This window comes from Homarus americanus, unplaced genomic scaffold, assembly GCF_018991925.1.
Source record: "Homarus americanus isolate GMGI-L3 unplaced genomic scaffold, GMGI_Hamer_2.0 scaffold39392, whole genome shotgun sequence".
In the NCBI taxonomy this organism is placed as follows: Eukaryota; Metazoa; Arthropoda; class Malacostraca; order Decapoda; family Nephropidae; genus Homarus; species Homarus americanus.
This window is the reverse complement of record NW_024726055.1, coordinates 505,627-522,725: the sequence shown is the minus strand read 5'-3', so window position 1 is coordinate 522,725 and position 17,099 is coordinate 505,627. Positions and strand designations below refer to the sequence as shown.

Genomic DNA, 17,099 nt, shown 5'->3' with positions numbered 1-17,099 from the left:
CATCCTCTGGCCGTGGAGGATAACCGGGGCACAATGATAAGATGGGAGTACACTGGAGGCCGCATTTCCAAAGTGTATATTCCCCATAAATACAATTCTACTCTTCATTACGTGGACTTTTTTTTTATTGAGGAAGTGAAATTCGTGTTAATTGAGTGACCAGCAGAAGCAGCGTTGAGTTAATGTCCTCAGTAAAACAAAGCCTTCACTCATAATCTATCTTTATTGGTCCGAGATGAGGTCTGTACTAGCGGTTGTGCAGTGACACAGAAGTCATGTGCTGTGTGAGGTCCACTTTGCCACAACATCGGTAAACATAACCCACATCACGACCACCCACAGCGGCTTCAAGGAAACTCATGTTAGCGTCACATCCACTTGATACTACTGAGTATATTAAATATCAGGAAGAGTTAGGTCGCCCCCCTTAAGTTGCTCAGAAGATAATGACTTAAGTGTGTTGGAGGTTATCCTGGGTGATGAAGGTGGTGTGAGTAGCTGCTGGTAGAGGGCTTACGGAACCAGAAGTGTCACCTACAACATTTCCCCCCTCTCCTCTGGCTACCCTCACACGTCCCTCTCACGCCCTCCCTTCCTCGTCTTTCGCCATCTTTCGCTTACCCTCAACACAACCCTTCCTCCTCCCTTCCCCTTTAGGGCTTTACTACATATAATCTCCCGGATTGCACCTCCTCCCCCTGTGTACCCGATCACTCTTCAACACACTGCTGACATGCACACAAAAGTTACTGATACATATAATAGAAAACGTCAGTGGCGATTATACCTTAACACTTCCCTCCACAATATGGTGTTAAGGAGGGAAGGTTTCCATCACTGCTGACCTGCACTTGGAATGCTTTCGTATATAACGCACAGCACATCACTTAAGAGCAAATAGAAGTGTTTAGAGAGGACTATTTTGTAACTCATGCACACACGCTATGTCATACACTCTCCTTGTACGGTTATCCTTCGTGATCCTAAGGAGGTAGTGTACTCGAGTTAGGATCAAATCAATATACTGTACGTCATGCACAGCAACAACGCTCTTCTCCTCCAGTGTGTGTGTGTCCGACGGTTGTTGCTGGGCAGCTGCTATGAAGTTGGCGTGACGGTCAGGCGGGCGGGCGGGCGGGCGGACGGGCGGACGGACGGATAAACGAACTAGACAGGAAGATAAATGCCCCACGGTATCCATATTCTTTTCTTCTTTCATTGATGCTGTCACGTCTTCCTTCATAATTTCTCCTTTCTCCTCCTCTTGGACCATCCATCTTCTTTCTCCTCTATCCTTTTATGCTATTTATCTTACTCTTACCCTCCATCTATCCCCATTCATCCTTTCTTCTTTTCTTTCTCTATTTCTCTCTCGTCCTCTTCCACATCTTCACTCGTTTTCCTCCGGTTCTCCTTTCTCCATCCCTCCCTGATATTCCTCCTTCCTCCTTTCACTTTCACTTTCTTGCCCTCTTTCAAACCCCGTTTCCTCTGTACTACCTTCTTTCCTCCCTCCTTCCCTGCTTTTCTTCCCGTCTCCCCCCCATCCTTACTCATTCCTCTTCCCCCTTCCATAACCCCTGCCTCCGTCTCTTCCTATTTCCTTCCTTCCAAAATCTCTCTCTCTCTCTCTCTCTGCCCCTCCCCCGGAACAGCTGGCGTGGGGAACGGATACTGAGGTCTGTGTACAGGAAATACTCTTAAAAGCTTCGCCCGATAGACAAATACATTTTTGTATTTTTTTGCAGACACAACAACTATTCCCTGCCACGAACTACCATGAAGAAGAAGAAGAAGAAGAAGAAGGTAAAGAAAGAGAAGTTGAAGACAAGACAGATTACTTAACCCTAGTGAGTAAGAAGGAGGGGAGGGGAGAGGAAGACGCGAGACAGCTTGTGGTTGTAAACATCAGGCACAAGGCAGTCAAGCAAGACTTATAGATAATTGGTGTTAATTATTCCAAGTTATGGATGATAATGCTCATAGTTTACGGATGACAGAGCCAGCAGGGATTATAGAAATGATTGCTCGTGAAGTTTATGCAAGGTTTTACATGATACATGGACGGGGGGGGGAGGGGGGGGGGGCTATTCATAGGGTACGTATATAACTCAACAAATAATTATAGGACTTGATCTAAGGGGTCATACATGCAAGTCATCAAAACAAAAGGAGGTCATAAACGTTTGCAAGTCATCAAAACAAAAGGGGGTCATAAACACAAGTCATCAAAACAAAAGGAGGTCATAAACGTTTGCAAGTCATCAAAACAAAAAGGAGTCACAAAATTAATTAGCCAGAATAAAAGAGATGGATACAAAGTGATCAACAACAACAATATTGCTGAACATTTAGAGTGCTGTAGGTCTCTTGACGGCGCTAGATTGTGACCTGATGTAAGGAAAGGATCACAAGAATATATCAATAACAGCTGATTTACAGTTCCTAGACACATCTCCACACACACACACACACACACACACACACTTCCCAGACATAATGACGAGACGTTTCTCACATTAACAGCTCACAGACACATCTCACCAGACACAAAGACTAGACACAGCTCTTCCCCATCGACACAGCTCACACACAGCTCACACACACCTCCCAGACACGTCCACGAGACACTAATCTCTCAGTACCCATCAAGTAGGCCTGTAGATACTTTAGTGTGGTAGTGGCGTGACAAGTCCCAGGAGTCTCGCCCACACAACCTGTCCACTGTGTTAAGGCCTTACCAGATTAACACGTTTACAAACAACAAAGTCACTGGACGTACTGTACAAGTGGCAAAATTCCATTCCTTCATATCTGAATTATTTCATTTTTATTTTTTTACTTAACTTTTACTAGCAATGTAAAATTTAAATTTGATTTTTTTTAGTTGGATTTTATTGATGTATAATATTTAAATGTTGTACGATTTTCTTATTAGTTTGTGAATTAATGTGTTAGAGATGTAAGATTTCATTTTAAGCATTGTGTCAGGTTTAATTAATTCTACAGGTAATATCAACCCTTTTAATGACACCTGTACTGTTCTCATCCACACCATCGACACATTCACCTGTAGTACCTTACTCTCCGTGACTCTACCATCCCTTATGTGTATTCTTATGTTCTTATGTTCCTCCCAAAATCTACTCTCCCCTTCTCTGCTTTATTCGCCTCTCCCTTATCACCCTTTTCATCATCATCATCATCCCTGCTTCCTTCCTCTTGTTCAACGTTTACTAGTGAACACCACAGGTAAGGGATACAACAGGTGTTCCCGCGCGGGTGAGTTTGTCCACCTCGCTCATGCTGGCGGTTGCTTTTAAAAATTCACGCCTTCTCTCTTCTTGCTCTGACTGGCTAACTAACTGACTAACTAACTGACTGACCGACTGATTGACTGACTGACAGTGATTAACTGGGTGACAGAATGATTGACTGACTAGGTAAATCCATCGCGTATAATTTTGTAAAAGTATATTCGAAATATACGAGAGAGAAGAATATGTAACGTTTAAAGAAATGTACGGAATATATATACTGTATATATGTGTGTGTGTATAAACAGGGAACCTCTAAACAAAAATAAAAAAATAAAACTCCAGGAGCTAAACATCGCAGGAGGGTGGAGGTCGGACAGGAAGGGTTGTGGAATGCGCTATAAGGTATTGAGTAGCGCGGAGAAGCGTGTTGGATTAACCTGGCGCGGTCGTGCGGGGTTTACTGCCTCTAAATGCAATTAATGTCGTGTCGTCTTTTGTTTTGCAGCCCGAGATTAACACTGTGAGCCGAGGAACAACGGAGGCAGCCCTCTTGAGCAAGATACAGGAGCTGTGTGAGTGAGAGAGAGAGTTGGAGAGAGAGAGAGAGAGAGAGAGAAAGGGAAGGAGAGGTGGGAGAGATGAGAAGGGAAGGAGAGAGGAGGGAGACAGACTGTGGGAAGGTGTTGGAAGCGATGGAGAGGGAGGGGAAGGAGGGTGGTGGAAACAAGGGAAGGAGAAAGGCAGGGAGATAATGTGTTGGGAGCAGGGGAGAGGGAGGGAGACAAAATTTTGGGAGACGGGGAGGTGGAAGGGGATCAGGGGAAGGAGTGATGGAAGAGGGTGAGAGAGAGAAAGGGATTAAGAGAGGGGGTGCAGGTAATGGGAAGAGAGGGGGAGTGGGGTTGGAGGAGATGAAGGAGGAGGGTACATATGAAGGGGGGAGAGGGATGGGGCGTGGTAAGCGAGGGATGAGGGTATTTTAGGATAGATAAGGAAATAGGATGAAAGGGAAGAAAAAGTAAGGGAGGAGAAGCGAAGAGAGGGTAAGAAGGGACAAGGTGTAGAGAAAGTGGAGAGGTAATGCGTGGGATGAAAGTGAGGGGGAAGGGAGCGGAAGAGGGCTAGTACAAAGGGAGACTAGAACGAAGGGAGAACGCGGAAGTGTGTGTGTGTGTGTGTGTGTGTGTGTGTGTGTGTGTGTGTGTGTGTGTGTGTGCAGGAATAAAGGCTGATAAATGTGGAGAGGGAGACGCGGTCTGGTAACAGAAGCCGCCTAAAGGGGACGAATGAAGACAAATTTGCTTGACGTAAACAAAGGATTTACATGGAGAAGCAAATGGCGGAGTTGAGGCGTTTCCCGCTCACCTTGGTTACTCTATTTTCCCCGAAGGAAGAAAGCCCACATTCTGAACACACAAACCTAAGTACCCCTTAACGTAAATGGATAATGTCATCACTACTAAAGATACGATGAGGTAAATTTTCGATTACTTAACAGTTCCTATGTGCTATTTAGCAACATCCATACACCAAGTTTTATGGATATCCTCTTTTATTTATTCGAGTTACAGCGTTCACAACAGAGACGTATTCATACAGGGACGGACGGACGGATGAACGGACAACATTTCCAAGGAAGGCAAAAATAACCAACAAAAACCCGACAGAAAAAAAAAAGAGACGAACCGCAAGTTATTGGTTGAACTTGCATTAACAAATCGACTTGCCATCAGCGTCACCCATCAAGGTCATGTCATCAATCATCACCATCTGACACCATACAGTAAATACCATTTTTACACTCACGCCAAAGCAAAACTGTCGCTGCAAATTTATATTTTTTCACTTCGATGTTTTTTCCCGAAAATTCAGAAGACTCGTGTTTGCTGGATCATGCAGATGTTCTTAAGACGAGTGAAGGGTAACCAACAGCGTTCAGTGAACTTCATCCAAGGTGACATAACCTGTTGCTCCAGTGGTATGTTTAGATCTTCATGCAGTTACGGCAAATTAGTAGTGCTCAAGCGGTGGTTAATGGGGCAGTTCTGTATACTCAGGGCTCGGCACCAGAATGATCCGCTATTAGTACAAGCTAATATAATACTTCTCTTATATTTCTATCAAGATTAAAAAAAATATATATACCTTTTTTCCTTCGCTTTCATATAAGACACTTTAAACTTGCTTTATTAGGTGGTAAACAGCATCAAGTTTGCTAAGGTATAATTTACAGGTGTGATGGCGGAGTCCTGGAGAGAATCATTTGATAATGGTCATCACAGCTTAGATGACACTCAACAAAAACTGCCCCGCGCTTCCCCTCACACAAGACAGTAAACCCAATAAGTATGCAAAGTAAGTGCAGATAAATGTGCAGTAATTACGGCTTTGGGAAAGATTCTGCGGGAGATCTTCAGCATTAAGCAGTATAGAGAGAGCTAGACTACTGCACCGAGGATTATTTAACTATTATAGACAAACATCGACGTAAAGAGCGAGATAATAGGTTGACCAGATGGCTAAATACGAGTTATTTCACGACTGATAATCTCTAAGGCGTGAGAGATGATACTACAGTATGTGATGTGTAAAGGGAGAGCGGAGTGGGGTGAGGGCAAGTGTGGGAGAAGCTGGTCATATGATGGTCATGTCGGCCACCCACATCCTCCCCCGCCCTCTGTAATCAAACATAACATGCAAGTCGGGGTAGTGAGGTGGGTGGTGGGGTAAGACAAATGAGGGAAGACAGCAGACCACCCGTCGCAGGAACCATCACACACACACACACACACACACACACACACACACACACACAACACTGCCACAGCATGTGTTCTTGCTGGTGAAGAGGACCACAGCGAGGTCCTTCACCACACACCGAGCAACATTCCTCAACACACACTGCTCTGAAGACACGTGTTCATCAACTTTCTTCTATTTGTTCGAATTTTGTATCTATGCAATTAATAAAAACACTTTTCAAACTTAATAAACGTTAATTATCAGTAATCCAAGACTCACAAAACTTCACCTACGCATCAGGTACACAGGTAGACAGGTGGCAGACTGTGATTATGTGCTTAATGCCCGGGTAAACCAGACTGGCTCCCGCACATGTTATCAACACACGCCAACAAATGTTTTCACCTAACATAAGAGTACCAAGATTCTTTTTCCAGCACGGCGGCTCAGAGATAGTCGAAACTTAACAACAACAATCAGACAATTTCTCAATATTTTACTTATTCTATACATGTTACGAAATTTCTTAGGATTTTGCTTGAAAGACGCAGTGCAAGTTGAAGTGTACAGCTTGCAACAGATGACATGTGAATAACTGACTCAGAAGATATAATCAACACAATGCAGTACTCACAGTAGACTCAGCTTGCGGAGGTCCTTGAAGGCCTCGGAGTGGACACACTCGATCTGGTTGGCGTTGAACAACCTGAAAGATGACAGACGCTCTTACAACACCTGCCCTAACCCTCAACAGATATCATATAACTAAAAATATACAAGTTGATGTTATAATGTATCACTGAGCTTTAACAACTAAGGTATTTCTGCTTGGTTAGTACATACACCAATCACCAACAATTAAATGTTAAGACATATCTTGTTGGAAAAAATATATATATCCTTGTTATTTTTAATAGTATAAACAATTACATTTCAGGTAAAAAACATTTCCTGAGATTCTTTTAAATAAATATAAACAACATATGAAAGGTTTCAGATAGATTAAGTAATGTATAAAATTGTGCTTCAAAATATTTACTCTTTAGTCGAATTATTTGGCGAGTGTGTAAAGAAATTGTTTAGTTATCCATGAATTATATAACAAAAGATTTATCTATTTAACGTTTTCTTTCTATAGAAAATTGAGAAATAAAAAGGAATATATTAAGCCATATACACTTCAGTGAACTGTTTAGAAGACTGATCTGCAAATGATCCTTTGCCTTTGTGATTTCAGGACACGACCTGATTTAATACGTGTAAAATGACTACTACTAATACTACTATTATCACCACCACCACTACTATCATCACTACCACTATTATAATCACCACTACTACTACCATACGCGTGGGAGGCGGGTCCATTCTACCTCTCTTTGTCGGGTCCATCGCATCGTGTCAATGAGGCAAAAATGAAAAAAAAGACAAAAACTACCACCAAAAAGTGGAAGTGTATACATTTGCACCGCGCCACACTCCCCTTGCCTCTATCACCATTATTTTTTATGGCTTGGCCCTTTGATTGTCGCTTAGCCCTACCCTAGAAAAATTCCAGCAGGCGCTAATGTATAGCTCAATAATTTTAGGTTATGGAAATGTCAGTCTGAGGCTCAGGAGACATCGTTTTTTTGTCGAGTCCAAACAGCTGGACCCCCCCCCAGAGACTACTGCTACTACTACTGCTACTACTACTACTACTTACAGCAGCTGCAGGTTGGCTAGCCCCCTTAAAAGCCTGGAGGAGATGCTGGTGATCTTGTTGCCGTATAGCACACTGTTGCACCACCACACAACCAAGAACCACGTCGGTGATGACGGCCAAGGACGATGGGGCCGCGGTGGAGTGACGGTAGAGACGTGATGATGCAAAGGAGGGGAAGAAGATATAAGAGTAAATTTCATTACAGGAGACGGAATGATTGATAATAACCGTAATAAGAGTGATTATAGTACTGATTCACTACGTCAGTTTACTCACACATCATAATATTCACAAATTATTAAAAAAATGAAATTATGCTTGAGGTAGGTGAAGGAGGGAGCTGGGAGATGAGGGAGGGAGGCTGGTAGATGAGGGAGGGAGGCTGGGAGGTGAGGGAGGTGAGGGAGACTTACAGAGAGTTGAGACTGTCCAGGCCGTGGAAGGCGTCCTCCGCTACCTCCTTGATCTCGTTGTTGCTCAGGTCGCTGGTGGAGACAGATAAGTTAATCAGCTTAATAAACTTCCTTTTAACTATAAAACCATAAAATACCTAACTTGATAAATAACTAATTAACAAACTAAACTTACTCCACCAAGTTCCATTTATCTGGTAATATCTTTTAAAAATAAATTTCCCAAACAAGCTGCAAAAATTGTTAAAAAAAAGTTGTTTCACCCTTTTGCATTTTTTTTGTACTAAATCCATAACTCAGGAACTACTTGAAATGTTGGCAATCACTTTCTTTGGTGAAACTAGTTACCGCTGCGCTGTAAGGGGCACAAGACGTGTGTGTGGACAGGTCCAAGTCTCTCCCAGGATGGAGAGACAAGGTATAGGTCAGATGGGTCCCACTCCTAAGAAGCCAAAATCACAATATAATTTAATGAAACCTAAGCATTAGGAGTAGGGTCCATAGGAAATGTGGACCCTTAATGGATTTAATTATTTAATTAGTATATGGGAGTTCACTGGGGTGGGCCCTGACCCTAATGCTTAGGTTAAGTTGGCGCCTATTAGGACAAGGGAACCATCTGACCTGCCACACACTGTACTTACATGCGCTTCAGCAGGCGGTAGGGCGTGAAGATCTTGGAGGGGACGTGTGTGATTTCGTTGTGTTCCAGTCGCCTGTAGGAGAGAACAGCAATAGTGGTGAACGACATTATGGCAGGACACGTTCTCTAGTGGGGGTGTACACTGGAGGATAGATGGTAAGGACATATTGGAGAATAAACGGAGGTGTATTGAGGATAGATGGGGGCTGTACTACTGAACAGAGGAGGAGGGCTAGCGGACAACAAGGGGACGGCCATTGAGAAAGGAGCAAATTTACATCACTCGCTGCTGTCAGTATCCTACATAGTTAATAAAAAATAGAGTAAAAACAAACAAAAACAATATGGTTGCCTGTTTTAATAGTGTTGAGGCCAGTTGTTGCTTGTTGGAGAAAGTTCTTATATTTCCAACTACACTTACAGGTGAGTCAAGGTACACATCATCCTACCCTGTCCCACACTACCACACACATCACCACCACCTTACATCAACACGTCTTCCCTTAGTCCTTCTCCCTGGACGAGCTATCAGGAAGTCAGGTGAATTCCCCCGCCCACAAAACCCATAACACCGATATTTATCCTCGGTGGATGTGAAAATTCTCGCCCAGGCGCCTGGATGCGTGTGAGGCAGAGGATCAAAAGTTCCCTTATCACGCCAAGGGGAAAAAACCCGTTAATGTAAAGGCATATGTTGGGAGGGACGTTATCTGTAGACTTGACTATCTTAATGCTCCCGGGATGAACGCCACCGAGGCAAGTTACGTTAAAAAACACACTCAAAAAAAGGGAGCGGTAAATGTGAAATGGCCTTTTATCCGGGATATTGTGGAAGACGAGTATTTAATTATTATTAATGAGGTTATAATACCAGTGTTTTTTTATATCCAGTTGACTTAATGATTATTTAATTGTTCGTAATCTTTAAAAACACACACACACACACACACACACACACACACACACACACACACACACACACACATAAACAACACTGACAGGTGAAAGGTGTGTTTTTACCGCCTGTAGTTGAGGGCAAGTTCCATCAAGGGTCTCACTGTGATCTCGACCTCCAATTACATGTAGGTGGTGGGAAAAAATCTTGTTTTTTCCTATCTGGGGAAAAAAACATCTCTAGCAGAAAGAGAAATGAGCTAATATTTTTCTGGACAGCCGCGTTCCTCGCCGGGGAGCGTCAGGATAGGATGGGATGGTTACGTTCTACCCCTACCTGACACATACAACCATGGAATACTTTCAATCTTACAGCTGTGAGAGACCTAGCTGAGGTTGGACCACTTTGTTTCTCTACCAGATGGTGAAAACGACAATGGTTTTCCACTACCAGTTCTCAAGAGGCAGGGAAATACAGGGTTTCCTCTACCAAACCTTAAACGTAAGAAGGACCTAAGTCATTACTGGGGCAGAGATACTCACAGTTCGATGGTGTCGTCGGGGATGTGAGTCGGGACGTCGGTTTGGCCAGTATCCCGACAGTCGACTATGCCAGCACCACACCGACAGGCGCGGGGACACACGGGTGCCAGCGAACACCCGCGGTCCACACTGTCCACCAGACCTGTAGGGGAGAGAGAATAAATGAATGAGGTTCGACTACAACACCTGCTGTAAATAAACGAGAAAGTCAGTAAGGAACAAGGTACAAATGCTTATCGAATTAAAACCACACTCAAAAAAATATAATATTCCTCACGTAAGAAGAACATCCACCAGTCATATCAAGAAAAACGAGTATGAGTCTGAGAAAAACACACAAAATTAAAACACAAAAAAGCGAAAAATCAAGTACAGTATATGAGATTGTGTTGAGAGCCTTCGTTGGTGGAGATGACCAGAATAACCACAAGTCTCCCTCAAAAGAAAGTGAATTACACGTGGGGTAACTTCTACAAAACACACACACACACACACACACACACACACACACACACACACACACACACACACACACACACACACACAAACGGATGTAATAAAAAACATGGGATTGTCTCACTTGTTCTATACCATAAACAAACACGACGTCAACACAATCAGGACTTATTTAACCCTTTGAGGACCATACCTTCATGTTGTTAAATCTTTATAAAACAATTGCACCGTGACCTGACCTGACCTGACCTGACCATATTTGAACTAAGGTCTTATCTAATCCGTATAAACCTCACAAATTGCAGATAAGAAACCACTGGACATGTACCCACTCCTGTTCCTGTAAAATTGTTTCTAAATTGAAGGTTTGGAATTTTATATAAAAGCAGCAATCATGACGTAAAAAAATTATAATACTCTATGACTTGACCAAATACGACCTCTTCTGACCTCGCCCCCGACGTGATCTACCCGACCCAGAGTGACTAGAGGCGGCAGAGTGAGGGAGGGAGGAGGGAGAGGCAGAAGTAAGGAAATGGTGGTAGGGAAGGTAGAAGGAAGTGGGGGTAAGTAGAGGTATAGGTAGAGGGAGATGAAGGAAGACAACGGGAGGTATGGAGAGACAGGGTGAGGTAAAGGAGGAGAGAGAGAGAGAGAGAGAGAGAGACCCCGAGGCTTTATACAACTATCACGCTTCGAGGTAGAAAAAAATATCCGACACAAAAAGGTTTTGTCGGGAAATGAACTGTTTCCTGTAACACCCCCTCCCCTCTCCTCCTGGATCATCGGAGGCGGAGGCGGCGGCAGCATCTGTGGTGTTGTAGTGGTGGCAATGCTGGAGGAAGAGGAATGGAAGGGAGTATAGGAGAGGGAAAGACAGTCTCAAGTGACGGATACCTGTTAACGTCACTGTAACTATCAGACTAATTTACCATCGATATTAGGAAACGTAGAGACATCATCAACTCTTGTACACTAAACAGAGTTTAAAACAACAACAGTCGCGGGGCGATAAGGACATGTACCCTGCCCATGAACCCAACACCTCACTAGTTGAACGACGACATTATCTAAAGTTACCATCAAGTTACGTCTTTTATATAACTCTTTCCAAATGGGAGCGAGAGGAAACGGTGTCTTCATTAGATACATAAAATAATAAAAGCATTATCACAAAAATAATAATACAGGATGTGAATACAGAAAATAACAGAGATATTATTATAATTAAGGTGGGTTTGACTCTTAGGTACGACCATGTCAGGTTTGTGGAACACCCGAGTTTTTCACGACGGTTGATTGTGACCCCTTCACGATACTCCAAATACGGTACTAAAAAAATAATTTACGTTACTTAACCTACAATAACAGAACACGTAGATATTTGTGGCCTTGGTTGAATGTTTTTATTATAAGTTGCCTAATGTTTGTGATGATTTGATGCAGTAATTACTGATATACTGAGCAAGTTAGGTGTGGTCACGTCTCTGTTTATCCTGGAAAAAAAAACATTCTGGGTGGAGTTCGTGAGTGATGTCTGGCTCCATGGGGCAGCCCCGGACCCCTGCCACGTTTCCCTGCAGCCTGGGGACGGGGCCACCATAGGGGCACCAGCGGGGCACCACATGCCTCCACGGGGCGCCCCATTAACCTACCGACCACACAAATTCAATCACTAACTGGAGTGTGCCGCCCAGGGAGACTTGCCGAAAGCCCTTGTCCATACATAACAAAGCCTGTCGTCTCTATACACACACCGCCGGGCTCGACTGAAACTAACACAGTCTAAAGTTGTAATACAAACAGTTATATAAAACAGATTATAGCTTTGAGTAGACATTAACTCACTAATTATCAGGATTAAACAATTGTTTCGCTTTGGCGTCAATTTGATGGGCTTTTGAAGAGCTGTGATTGGCTGCACTAGGTTAGGGCACCCGGATTAGACAATCACAGCAAACTTCCTCTAATTTTGTCTGCTAATTGAATAAAAGCTCCTTGCTTATCTCTCACGCTGTGCTGTGATCGGAAGCTAACGAACTAAGAGTGTACAAACAACGGAAGCGATCCTCACAAATTAGATTCGAAGTATTAGAAGATGGCAAGTCCTGTATTGACCCTACAACAGTTTATGTCTCGTCATGACAACTAAGTGACTAAAAACTGACCTTGTTTAGTGACATTAAATGCTCATCGTTTTCTACCAAATAAGAAAGAAAAAAAATGACATTTCGTTTTATCTTCTCATTTAAAATAATTCCTAAATTTGTAAAAACACTTGAATTTAAGTCATTATTTACCAGACTTTTACGAAATTTCATCAAGTCTTCTCACCAGATCCACAAAAGAAGATTTATAGGTTCTTGTATATATGTTACGTTCAAGCATAAGTGGAGGGTTGCTTGATGTACCTGACGCAGAGGCCATGTTGGGTAGGGGTAGGAGAAGGGGGAAATAATTGGTGGGGGAGGGGGAGGTGACATGGGTGGTGGGGAGCTGGAGATGAGTGTTAGGGGAGGAGGAGATGAGTGGTGGGGAAGGGGGGATGGGTGGTGGGGGTGACGAGATGTTAAAATTGTAGGCCTAGTGGAGAGGAAGGGGACAGGAAAGCTGACAAGGAGGGGAAGGGTGCTGACAAGTGAGGGGGGAGGCTGACAAGTGAGGGGGAGGAGGCTGACAAGTAAGGGGGAGGGAGGCTGACAAAGGAGGGGGGAGGCTGACAAAGGAGGGGGGGGAATGATAATTGAGTAAAGGAGGATTGCATAAGAAGTGAGGGAGAATGACAAGGTAATGGAGGACGATTGGCAGGTGGGAGAAGGAAAGAATCACAGATACATACAGTGAAGGTGTATTGTAACCCATTCAGAAGGAGGAAGAGGAGGAGGAGGAGGAGGTCAAGGATGAGGAAGAGGAGGAGGTCGAGGAGGAGGTTGAGGGCGAAAAAGAGTACAAGGAAGACTGCAAGCTGTGACCACCACCTACATACCCTCACCCCCCCCCCCAACACAGTCTTATTTGTTTCGTACCGTAATGGCGCTCACTTGTCCTGGGTTCGAGTCCCAATTTACGGAGATATCTCAATAATGGTTTTACCTTTATTTTTCTTAATTGTTGATGATTAGTGTATTTACTAACCTAGAATAAGGTAGGAATATATTAATTATATCTTGAACATCAATATTTTTTTCTATGGCCAGATTGAGCCAAACAGTTGTCTCTCCGTCTTCAAAATTCAGGGTAGCGTAGAGAAGTAGTGTTAATATCTCTCATAGTCCTTGGTTATGACAGTGTCTCAGTCTCATATCTCGTGCACAATATCGCTCTGGGGAGGGGAAGGGGTGTGGTCCTTTCTGATATTCACTCCTTTCTCATCCCCCTTACTTACGAAGTCTCTCCTTTATGATCTCGCGATTTCATATCTCTCCCAAAATCTCTATTGAATTCTCCGTTCGTCTCTTCCTTCCTTCCCTCCCTCACCCTCTCACCGAGTCCCGACGCCCCCCCCCCTCCCTCCATGAAAATCTAATAACCCGGGGCTCCACACCCACACCAAATATTATGGAAATTCAATTGGAAAGGTAAAAGCCAGCGATCAGAAAAGTTCTTCGAGGGAGGAGGCCGACTGAGGCGCCACCAGTTCCTTGTCCAACCTCCGAGATCCTTTAAAAAGAGAGTTATGTCAGGGGTTCAGAGGTGGGAGTCTGTAGGTCTGTGTGTCTGTGAATGTTACGTTTATTGTATGTCTCTGTGGGGTCGAAAATCAGTATCGTGGATCCTTTTTTCCGAACCTTTGAAATGAACCACTTTACAAGTGTCAATCCCATTCTCTACGTTACCTACACTCCTGTATTCTTTGTATTCAGATAAACGCGATGATGTATTTTTCCCTCAAATGGAACCTTGATTGAATTTATTACGTATAAATTCCGTGTCGTGTGAACGAACCAACTGGCCGAACCATTCTGAATTTTAAATTTTCCAGGTCTCGGATTCCCAAACTCTCGTACGTTGAATTTTACCTTTAACTGGATTCTCTAACAACACATTTAACTCTCTAATTTTAGCTAACGCACTAAAAATATCGTCCACAATAGCATTAAAAGTACACTAAGATTTACCTTTACTAGACACACTCACGTATCACCAGCCAGGAGACAAAAATGACGTAGGGAATCATGGAGAATGGAGACCCTGGATCACAGCTCCCCCAGGCTGGTAAATTCACTCACTCGACAGAACAAATAGCGGAGAATATATTGAAAGAGAAACTACAGGAATAAAATGATTTAATATTGAGTATTTTGAGCCTAACAATTCAACTAACAGCTCACACAAAAATTTCATATCTACGTGACTTCTTTCACATCATCACACACACCACTATTTGACTATTATTTCAACGGACATATAAAATTAATCTAGCATCCATGTTTATTCGTTTTTCTGTTTGTGTGTATGTTTACTGGGTGTCAGGAGGAACTATGATGGTCAGGATGGTCGTATTAGTCATGACTATGTGACATTAGGGGTGCTAGGGTGCCAAGATCAGGGTCAAGTATGAAGGTGAATGATCGACATCGTCTCAAAATGTGGCAGGACATTTTAACACGCATATTATTATGATGGAATATTATTAATTAGAGGTGAACCAGGAATGGACACATCCCCCCCCCCCCCACACACACACGCGGATGGAGGAATATTTCACTCCCCGGACTCTCAAAGGTTCGTTAGATAAACATCCCTCGTAAGTGAAGGTGTAACAACGTACCTAAAAAGCGGAGTTGAACTTGAATAAAAAAAAAATTGAAAAAATTCACCTTGAGATTATCTTAAAAAAATACAACTACTTTTGTTTATCGATCTAAATAACCAATCAAACAATCAATCAATCAATCAATCTCCTACATCTGTAAACAGGTGATAAACACATACCCAAGACACTGTCAGTCATAATTTACCTGTACACTTGAACTCTTGGTCGAGAACCTCAGTGACGAGCCTGTCCTTGAGCCTGTAGGGGGAGGAGCAGCGGACGTAGGGCGCCAGGTGGGGGGCAGCGGCCAACATGCGCCCCAGCCACGAGAGGTGACAGTCGCAGATGAGTTTGTTGCCTGAGACTCGTAGGGCGCGAAGTCGTGGTGTTGGCTCGAAGGTTCCCCGCCATAGAGTCGTGATGTTGTTGTTGGTGAGAGTACTGCCGGGGAGAGAAGGAGTGAGTGAGTGAGTGAGTGAGTGAGGAAGCTGAGTTAACCAGATAATTATAATCGGTGAAGATAATATTCAACTTAATTATTTATAAATCGTGTTGGAAGTCACAACAATGGTAACTAATGATGGAACACACTAAAACACCCAAACATCAACAACTGGGAATGATTGATATGGGGGACCTGCTGTAGAAGTATTATGTAGTGTAATCTGAGGTAGAGTTTACTTGTAGAGGGTCCTATTGCTGACTATCGGTTATAAAATAAAAAGATCAAATATAAAACATTAAATTAAAACATGAAACATTACATTCAAATATTGCCCTGAGGAAAGCCAGACTGGGCATTAGAAAAGGCAAGCTGGGATTTAGTAAGGCTTGGTTGGGTATCATCAGGATAATCAGGCTGGGCATAAGGATAGTTAGGATTGTCATGAAGATTACCAAAAAGGGAAATTGGAAAATCCTGGTTGGTTGTTACTAACAGTAAAAATTACCTAAGCAATGAGTTGGAAAGGGAAGACGTAGAAACTTCACGAGAAAAACTTATAAAAGCGAGTTGATAAAACTGATCAAAAAAAGAAAAAAGAAAATGATATAACTCTTGACTTAAGATACTAAATCCTGGAGCATCAGACGGGTGAAAGAGGAACTGATATTAGAGTGGACGGCAGAGCTGCCTCACTTTATACAAAACTTGGGGACGCCACTCTGGGCTTAATGACCCGGAAAGAGAAAGTTTTTATTGGTTCATGAGTGGGAGGACCTGGGGAGGGGGGACCATGAGGGGGGGGGGGGGTTCTGGTACACGATGACTCCCTTACGTATTTTCTTTTCGGCAAGATCGTTCCCCAAACAGGCGATTATTGCCTTGTCTCGTCAGTATATATATATTCATATATGGACACACTGAGAAAGTGGGTCTCATAGGCGTAACGGCTGTATAGTTAATAAGCCTTCGGTATGTAAGGAGGCAGCGTGGCCGACATTGGACTCGACCGTCTTCTCTTCCTCAACTGTAAACCTAGGTACCCATTTATAATGTATCTGGGAGGACCCTTCAGAGTTGAGCACTGTATCCACTCGACTACAGGCTGTATTCTTTAGTTCTCCATTACTGTTATTTCTTGATTTTGTAAAAGTCCATCTTTGACGAGACTCACTGAACCACCTTAGTGTTTTGAGTCTTTATGAAAGTAATTGTTAAAATAATCTCACGTACTAGCAAACGCAT

General features: G+C 43.2%; 1 protein-coding gene across 4 annotated transcripts in view; it reads right to left on the bottom strand.

Annotated features, from left to right (window-relative positions):
- Positions 1-17,099, bottom strand: part of LOC121865336 (protein slit-like) — a 212,428-nt gene that overhangs the window by 52,022 nt on the left and 143,307 nt on the right. For all 4 annotated transcript variants that reach the window (XM_042364673.1, XM_042364676.1, XM_042364674.1 and 1 more), the window contains exons 6-11: positions 15,618-15,853; positions 10,201-10,342; positions 8,765-8,836; positions 8,121-8,192; positions 7,708-7,779; positions 6,637-6,708 (exon numbers count right to left, since the gene is read on the bottom strand). In XM_042364673.1, the coding sequence (XP_042220607.1) occupies positions 6,637-6,708; positions 7,708-7,779; positions 8,121-8,192; positions 8,765-8,836; positions 10,201-10,342; positions 15,618-15,853 (666 nt within the window). The remainder of the gene's footprint in view (positions 1-6,636; positions 6,709-7,707; positions 7,780-8,120; positions 8,193-8,764; positions 8,837-10,200; positions 10,343-15,617; positions 15,854-17,099) is intronic.